The 9,421-nt window shown below is 37.0% G+C and overlaps 1 protein-coding gene across 1 annotated transcript; it reads left to right on the top strand.

Moving 5' to 3' along the window:
* Positions 1 to 4,277: 4,277 nt before the first annotated feature.
* LOC103132880 (uncharacterized) lies at positions 4,278 to 9,174 on the top strand (the record flags this gene model as incomplete). Its single annotated transcript, XM_016667637.1, has 5 exons — positions 4,278 to 4,439; positions 4,619 to 4,649; positions 5,212 to 6,562; positions 6,629 to 7,957; positions 8,933 to 9,174. Coding segments are annotated over exons 3-5 (1,672 nt in total), but the record flags the coding sequence as incomplete, so codon positions are not given.
* Positions 9,175 to 9,421: the final 247 nt, after the last annotated feature.

The raw sequence follows: 9,421 nt of genomic DNA, 5'->3' as shown, positions 1-9,421 counted from the left end.
CAAAGGGATGCTTGCTGGGAGAACGGCCAAAGATTAGATAAATAATTTTTTAATTCAAAAGATTTTTACAATATATGACTGTAGCTTTCTGATGCTTTTTCCAACTTCCTACTCTTTGTTCTCAAGTTTCTTCTATTTCTCCATCAGTCATTCTGCAAATATGCTTCTTTGGCCCTTTATGTTAAGTTTCACTCATTCAAATATTTCTTCAAATATTTCTACTAATTTCTGCTTCAGTTAATTTCTCTTTGCTAGGTTTTACTGTTCAACTAATTCAATTTCTTTGGCTATCTTCCACTTCTTTAGCTTATCTCTACATTTTCTTCAATTGCTGCTGCAGTCATTCTGCAAATATGCTTCTTTGGCCCTTTATGTTAAGTTTCACTCCTTCAAATATTTCTTCAAATATTTCTACTAATTTCTGCTTCAGGTAATTTCTGTTTGCTGCATTTCACTGTTCAACTATTTTAACTATTTTAATTTCACTGTTTCAACTATTTCAATTTCTTCTGCCTTCTCCGACTTCTTACGCTTTTCTCTACTTTTTCTTGCATTTCTGCTGCAGTCATTCTGCAAATATGCTTCTTTGAACCTTTATGCTAAGTTTCACTTCTTCAAATATTTCTGGTTGTGTACTAATTTCTGCTTCAGCTAATTTTTGCTGTTTGTTATGTTTCACTGTTCAACTAACTCAACTATTTCAATTTCACTGTTTCAACTATTTCAGTTTCTTCTGATTTTTCCTACTGCTTATGCTTTTCTCTACTTTTTCTTGATTTCTGTTGCAGTCATTCTGCAAATGTGCACTACTGTTTTGCTAGAAACAGCTATTTTTTTAGCTGTTCATAGAAAAACAGCTAAGAACAGCTATAAACACGGTGAGGTTCATAGCTGAACATTTGAATGTCAAGTAAAATAAAATTGTAATCAAATCTTTTCAATTTGTAATGATTTATATTTAAAAACTAAATGTTTTGTTTAAATAACTTTTTTCTAAATTAAATAAGTCATTTTTGTCTCGTGAACTTAAGAAGTTATTTGCTAAACATAAACTTTTATTTGCAAACATCAGAAATATTTTTGGTCCCTGCCCCCAACGTCATGTGAGAAAAAGGTTTAAGCAAAACTAATAGACTTTTCTCATGGTGACCTGCATTAACTGTTCAATTTTTGAGTTTTTATTTCGGTTTTTTTTCCCGGCAATTCCATGTTAAAGTTTGATGCAGCTATGCTTTCCTGAAAGGAACATCTTAATTTCCACTGCAGGTGTAGCAAACAGGCAGCTCTTTTTATAGATTACAGTCCACTAAAAAGTTGCATTGTGCCCCTGTTTGCATTTTTAATAGTCTAATTCTGTAAAGACAAAATATGTCTGGTGGTCTAGCTCTGATTTACATGTCCTGCTAAATTGCGGGTTTGAATATGGCAATACTTTCTTATAAAAAATAGACCTGCAGAAAGAAATTCCTAATAAAACATCTTACATGTGCATAGTTGTATGCTTTAGAGATTTTTCTTAGCTTTGATTGTATATCTCACAATTTTGTTATTTATCTTTGTTTATTAAACTCTGAAAGCTGTGTGGCTTTGTTAAAATTCTGTCCTAGAATGCGGTTAGATGTGCCCTTTTTTTGAGCACCTGCCCCTTTAGTGGTCTCTGCAGGGCCCTGTATGAACCTGCCACGGCCTTCAGGCGTGTGGTACGTTTGAAGACATCGGAAAAATTGACTTTATGTTGCATTCATTCACTTTTTGATTATAAAACATAGCTTATTGCAGTACTCCTGCATACCTGATAGGCGGCGTTAACACAATCGAACATATTTCTGGTTTTATTTCGAAATAAATATAAAACAAAATCAATATAAAATCACTACTTTTATAAAGTTAGAAGTCTCTAATGTCCGACAGAATTGAACTCAACACTTCTCATGCGGCCTTTTTTTTCTTTTTTCTTTGAGTGGCTGAGAAGTTTTAGCCCGCGGGCTAAAACTAGCCCACAGCTAAAACTGTGGGCTAAAACTCTGGGCTATAATAATAGTTTTATTATTGCTGAGTAGCAATAATAACTTGCTATTCAGCAAGTTATTATTGATTAAATGCGCTGATACTTTATTGCACCTGTAAAACAGATTACACTTAGACCAGCTGTCGACCCATCCAAGAGGTCTTATGAACATGCGCAGTTGAGTGGCTTTTAGTGGCGTTCTTTGAACGTCACCTGCATTTGCTGAGCGGAGCAAGCCCCTGCCGCCTCTCCCACAGTAAGTTTATATTTTTTATTTAATATTTTGTTCATGACAGTGATGAGGAAGCAGTGTTATTTAATAACAATTTATGCTAATACATTTTGAACTTTCAACAAAAGTGACAGTAAGGCATGAGTAACGAAGGGAATTAATAATTAGTCTATAACATTTTGAATGTTAGAATAAATTCTAAGGCGATAAAAAAAAAATAAATGCAGTTTAAAATTGTATGTTTTAAACTGTTACAGGAGACTTAAAACTGGTGCCAACTCTTTCTTGTATTGATTTAACAAGCATGTAAAATCCGCAGTCGTAATCGAAGTAGAAATTTCCGAGTGCTCCTGAATGTCTCTGACGTTTTGCTTGGCGTTCTCTGCCGTTACGTTCTCCCTTCTTCGTTTGTGCCCAACAGGTAAGCTGTGTTTTAATTGGGTCTGTTGTAATAATAAAATTATAAAAAATGACAGACGGTTTCGTTGTGAAAGAGTTAATACATAATTGCTTCTTAAGTCTGGCTGTAAATAAGGCCAAAAAGAGCTATACGTAATTTTTTCTGATAGCAAACAATCATTAGCATATGCTAAAATTGACGACTGCTGTATAACTGATATGAAAACATGTCGATTTAAATTGAAGAGTTTATATCCAATTAACTTAATTTATAACCATGTATGTTAGTATTTGTCTTCATGGCCAGCTTCTATTCAGCTAACTTTGTTTAAAATTGCAACCGTAACCTCGGAGTTAATTGGACTTTTCAGTTCAACTGAAACTGGGACTGTCAGCCGTTAAGGGGCCGTTAGATAAACGTTGGTTTGTTCTTGGGTTGTGCCTTGCAGATGTGGTTTGCAATAATCAAAAAATATAAAAGATGAAAGACGGTTTCATTCTTAAAGACGTTAATAATTGCTTCTTAAGGAATCGCAATACGTAATGAAGTTACAGACAGCTAAACCTATTTCTGATTGTGCCGACCGTTAGCATTATATGCTAACATTAACGCCTACTATAAAACTTAACTGAAAACCCTTCTATTCAGAATGAGGAATGTATAATAATTTAATTTATAACCATGTATGTTAGTATTTGTCTTCATAGTCAGCTTTTATTCAGCTAACTAGTTGAAAAAATAGAACCGTAATAGTCGCAGTTAATTGGACTCAGCGGTTAGCCTGAACCTGGGACTGTCAGTCGTTAATTGACTGTTGGGGCCGTTAGGGAAACGTTGCTTTGTTCTTGGGTTGTGCTTTGCAGGTGAGCAGTGTTTTAACTGGGCCTGCCATAATAAAAAAAAGAAGAAAAAAAAGGATGAAACACAGTTTCATTCTTAAAGATGTTAATAATTGCATCTTAACTATCGCCATAATGAAGTTGTAAACAGCTAACCATCCTATTTCTGATGGGTACTGTCCTTAGCATGCTAATATTGATGGGTGCTTGACTGAACCATTCTATTCAGAATGAGGAATGTGTATCCAATTAGTATAATTTATAACCATGCATGCTACTGTTTGTCTTCTCAATCAGTTTCTATTCAATTTGAAAACTCAGCAGTAATCCTGGGAGTTAATCGTAGCCAATGTTTATGTTTTTGTTTTTAAACTGTTTTTAATTACTTTTTTATTATGTTGTGTTTTAATTGTACAGCACTTTGTATCCACTGTGGTTGTTTTAAAGTGCTTTATAAATGAAGTTGGTATGGTATGGTAATAAGAGTATAAAGACAGCTGTTTCTGCAGTGAAGATGGGTGCACATCTTTCTGTACTGTACTGCTAGAAAAATAGATTTCATTAAAGAATATTAATCTGTTTGTAATCCCGATTTATGTAGTGAGTTTATTCATTTATGTAAATATTCCAAGATAAATAGCTAATAATGAACTGTGCTTTCCAACATGTTGTGTATTTTTCTGATCAAGTCAGTAATTGTGAGATAATACACAGTGTCTTTTCACAGACTGAAAGAAAACTGCTCCCCAGCGTTCCTTGGCTGCTGGTAAGTACATTGCAAAGTTCTTACCAGCCCAATTAGGGACAAACGCTCACAGCAGAAGCAGAATGATGCAAACATAGGACTGCTTTTTTTACGTTTGTCAATTTTGTGTATGTGCCTCTGTTAATGAAATTCAACTGTTTTTTTCCCCTCCTTTTTGACTACCAAGACATTTCCTCCAAATTCTGCTCAGTGAGGTGAGTACTAGCAATGTGCGACTTTCTTTGATTAAAAAAAGTTAGCTGACAAATCCAGAAATGTTAGATCAAAGCAGCTTGTGTACAGACAACAAAGAACCTTAGCAGATAAGTGTGTTCTGGACTCCTGAAGGTTTTCTGGTCAGCTACTAACAAACTGTTTCTACTCTCCCTCACAGAGAGAAGTGGACCCAAACACCTGCCTTCCTGGTGAGCGGATGTTCCAACCTGGATCAGCCGAGCCATCACAGCTGATCCAACCTGACTCACACACAATTTGAATAAAATCATATCTACAAACATTGGCTTCAAATTGGGTCCAAACAGGATATGTTGACTGTGCTCACATGAGGACCCAGTTGCCCAAAACCCTGTAAGAAACGTGACTCAGTACAGCAACAACCCTCTGACTTGTTTTCTGGACTAATGATGAGGTTTTCTGTCACTCACTTTAAGATCAGTGATGAAGAAGGTCCAAATCAACATTACATTCTTCTAAAGCAGCTGGCTCTTTTATTTATCTGTTGGTATGCTGGGATACATCTTATTTCATATTGAATCAGTAAGAATATCATAATCTACATTCATGAACTTTTTCAATAAAGGTCATGAAAACACAGCAACAACCCTGTTCACACCACAGAGCTTATTTCACTAGTAGTAGCTATGCATCTCTTCACAGTTTGAACCTTTTCAGATGGAATCTGACCCAGAAGCTGCTCTGTTGAGAATGTTTCATTTTGATGTCTATTGGCTGTTCTTTGTCTTGCAGGTGTTCCCGGACCTTTTTTGTCTAACCACTGTCGGAAGCATTTTAATTTTCCAACTGTGTTTTCCTCTTTCCTCTTCCTTCCCAACATATCTGGAAAACCATTTTCTGTGCATTTTACTATCCCATCCCTAAACTCTCCTACGAATCTTTTCAAAAACCAGCATCCCAATAGGTGGCCTGGTTTTTCCGAATTCAGGAACCTGGTTTATCAGTGACAGAGTTCCCTTTTTTTCTTCAACCATCAGTTTACTGCCAAATTGATGTTTGCCTGTCTCTCTTAATCTAGTTTACCAGTAACTAGATCTGTTTTTCCCCTCGCATCTTACGTCCTGTGACCTCTGAACAGTTCTACTCTCGATTTTTTGGCATGAATTTTGTGGCATGAATTTTGTGGCTATATATTTGAGAAACCATACTTCTATCGAGTTTTATCCGTAACTCGTCTGACTATCATTGAGAATCTGAGAGAATCTCCCCTCTCACTGCTCTGTCTTTCCTGTCTACCCCTCTCCACCGTAAATAACTGGGAAGCTTGACAATCCTAAGACGTCATTGTTGAGTAATCTAATAAGTTTGAAAAGCTTCCATTTAAAAATTGGCTGAAAATAAATAATTAAACGGGTCAACTAAAAACTTGATCTGTATAAATTTTAAAATTGAAAACAAAGTTTGCTTTCTGCTGAACTACATTGCTCCAATTCTAATTGGACTTAAGTAAAGCTCTGGTCTTGTCTGACGAAATATATTTATAGACCACAATTGGCATAAAGCTGAAAACAGTAAAAAGAAAAAAAAACGTTAAAGTTTGATATTTCTGAGACGTCTTTTTGAGTAATCTGATTTGGACCTGAAGTTTAAAAAAACTTCTATTTCAGAATTGGATTATAATTTTCTATTTTAAATAATTTCTGAAACCGATCAACTAAATACTTGATCTGTATACATTTAAGAACTCAGTACACAATCAACTGAGCTAAATTTTTATTGAACAAAATTCCAATTGGACTGAAGTAAAGCTCATTTCTTATCTGAGCTGCCTAATTCGTGTTCCTGCCTGCTGCTACTGACTTTGGACTGAACTTCAGGTTTGTGCACAGGTTTGTACTGACTAGCTATTCAACACTAATACATTCATTGTATGTACATTGGTGTAGTTTTGTGTTGTATCTGCTTATCTTGAGATAAAAAGATCAACAAGGACCATTGGAGTTGCTGTTTCCTGCCTGACCTGTCCAGAAGTCTAATCAACAATGCCTAGAAAGGGTCAGCGTTCTCAGGCTCAGAAGCTCAGATGGCAGAAGGAGAAACGGTCTCAGAGCGATCAAGTGACAGGTACTGACTCTGAGAACAACAAGCAGCAGTTTCAGAATATACCATACACTGATGTTGCACAGAGACAGCTTGCTAGAAATGGTATGTGTGTTGGGGAGTCTTTTAAACGACAGCAGGTAAACAATAGAAGTGGAAACAGTTTATCCTCTGTGGTAGCACTATCTCATGGAAACACTGCCAAAACAGCTTTCCAGCATGATGCAGGAGATACAAAGCAAAGTGCATCACAGGTGTCTTATGCTGACATGGTGAAAAGGGGATGTGGTTCAGCTCAGCAGTCTCGAGTTAATGTAGAACTTCATCCATCAGTGACACATGTGTGTGCCTCACGGAGTCAGGATTCGTTGAAATATGGAAAATACAGGAACAGTCAGTGTATGGCCAACAGTTTGATGTTTCTGGCTTTTTTCCACGAGAATGAAACGATTACCAGACCAGATCTTGACCTCGTTCTGGATAAAGGCGATGCTGTGTACAGACAGGCTAGAGAAAGATTTCCTTGTAGCATCCATTTGGCAACTGATGAACTACCAAATGAGGTAAGTGCTCGCAGGTCATCATATCAGGTGGACATGACTCCATTACCTGTGTGTGGAACATTTGGAGGTGGACAGACTTATCCAAGCCTGGAAGAAGCATTGAGCCACTTGTCATCAGATTTACAATATGCGCTGCTGATCATGTCAGGCTTATGCATTGCTGTTTTCAGAAGCAGATCTGGTGAATATGGATACTTTGACCCCCACACAAGGAACAAAAATGGAATGCCAATGACATTCAGTCTTTTAAACTTTGGCACAGCAGTGATGCTGAAATTTGCCCATCTTACTGACATGATTCAGAGATTAAAGTCAGTTTACACAATGCTTAACGTACCATCATCTTGTGTATTTGAACTCCAGCCCCTGTCATTTTACCAGAGAGATGCTTCAGACACAGTTGGCACGTCTCCTCTGTTACATGAATCTGAGACATCAAGTGCTGTTCAACAGGAGGTTGAATCTGTTTCCCTTACACAAAACATTCCTGGTCTTGAGTCAAACATCAATGTTGAAGTCATGTCTCCTGTTGCAAGTAGTTCTTCTGATGATGTAATTAAAGGTGCATCTAATGCAATAAGTTTTATGTTGTCTGTGACACAAGAAAATACAGCACTCCCCATTACCAGTGGAACAAGAAATGCAACAAGTGCACTTTTGGAAATGTCTTTGAAACTGTCAAAGTACCCTAAAGCGCATAGACAAAAGATGAAGATGAGACTACTTAAGACAGAGAAACTGAGACAAAGAAAAGAGAATCAGAAGAGGAAGGAAAGAGAAAACTATGCGTTAAGGGAATCTTTCAGAGAAAAGAAAAGATTTTACTCTCGCAGGAATTTTCAAAACAACTCTGATAGAAAACAGAAGCAAAACCTGTACATAAAAAATCTTTATAGGCAGAGTTCAGAGTTTCGCGAGAAATGGAGAGCCCGTATAAGGACGTTATACAAGGAGAATGAAATATTTAAACAAAAACAAAAAAACTATGTCAGACGTTCTTATAAGAATAATCTGAGATTTCAGCAAAAGCAAAAAGACTACATCAGACATTTATACAGAAATAATCCAACATTTAGACAGAGACAGAGATCTTATGTGACTGAGCTTTATGCAAAAAACAGAGAATTCAGGCTAAGACACAAAGAACTTATGAAAACCCTGATGAGAGACAAATACAATAAAGACAATTCATTCAGGATCCTGCAAAAGAACAGATGTGCACTGAATGTAAAAAGAAAATACAGACAGATGAAAAGATTCCCTCAGAGAGAAACGGAGAACCTTGAAACTGATACGCCAGAGAACAGACTGATTAATGAAGCCATTTCAGTTTTCAGATTAAATATAAAGGCTGGCCCCACTTATGTGTGCACTGTGTGTCACAAGTCCTCGTTTCCCAACCAAGTAGAACTCTGTAAAAGGTTGAATTATGTAAAGAAACCAGATGTGGTTGAACAGTGTCTGACAGGCAAGTATGTTCATGTTTGTGATGAAGGCTGCATGGATGGACAGTGTACAGTTCCTCATGAGAGAAGTCAAGAGTGGATTTGTCACACCTGCCACAGACATCTAAAGAAAGGATGCATGCCACCGCTAGCAGCAGCTAACAAACTTGACTTGGCAGAAATTCCCAGTGAGCTGTCAGATTTGAATATTCTGGAAAGACACCTGATTGCTAAGTGCATACCGTTTGCAAAGATCATTCCGCTTCCAAAAGGCAGACAAAGATTAATAAGGGGCAATTTTGTGTGCGTACCATCAGAGCTCCAAGAGACAGTCAATGCATTACCCAGGCTTAGGAGTGAATCCCAGGTGATGAGAGTAAAATTGAAGCGACGTTTGTCTTACAGAGGTCATCAACTTTTTCAGACAGTAACCTGGTCCAAACTAATCTCTGCATTACTAAAACTGAAGCAGATTCATCCAGAGTATCGGGACATAAATATTAGACATGAAGCTGAGCTTTGTGACCCTACACTTCCTGATGATGATGACGACGATGATGATGGCAATAGTGATGTAAGTATGGATGACGATGACTATGATGAAGCAGATCTGATGGAAATTGACGAGTATGAGAAAAATGCTTTATGTGAGTCAGAAAATGAGGTTGAAAATGATCAGGACAGTGATTGTCAACAACTTCAGCAACAGATGAATGATGGAGATGAAGGTGATTTGCCAAATGGAGGATTTGCTATAGAATCATGCCTTCAGCCTCCTGACATATCAGAAGAGATACTTTGTTTCTCTGAAAGTACATACTGCTTGGCGCCGGCACAATCAAATTCACCCGTCAGCTTTTTTAAGACCCCGAATTTGGAATCCATGAGCTTTCC

The sequence above is a fragment of the Poecilia formosa genome, unplaced genomic scaffold (assembly GCF_000485575.1).
Source record: "Poecilia formosa unplaced genomic scaffold, Poecilia_formosa-5.1.2 Scaffold1461, whole genome shotgun sequence".
NCBI classification, from domain to species: domain Eukaryota; kingdom Metazoa; phylum Chordata; class Actinopteri; order Cyprinodontiformes; family Poeciliidae; genus Poecilia; species Poecilia formosa.
The sequence above is the reverse complement of the archived record's forward strand: the minus strand, read 5'-3'. Positions and strand labels throughout refer to the sequence as shown.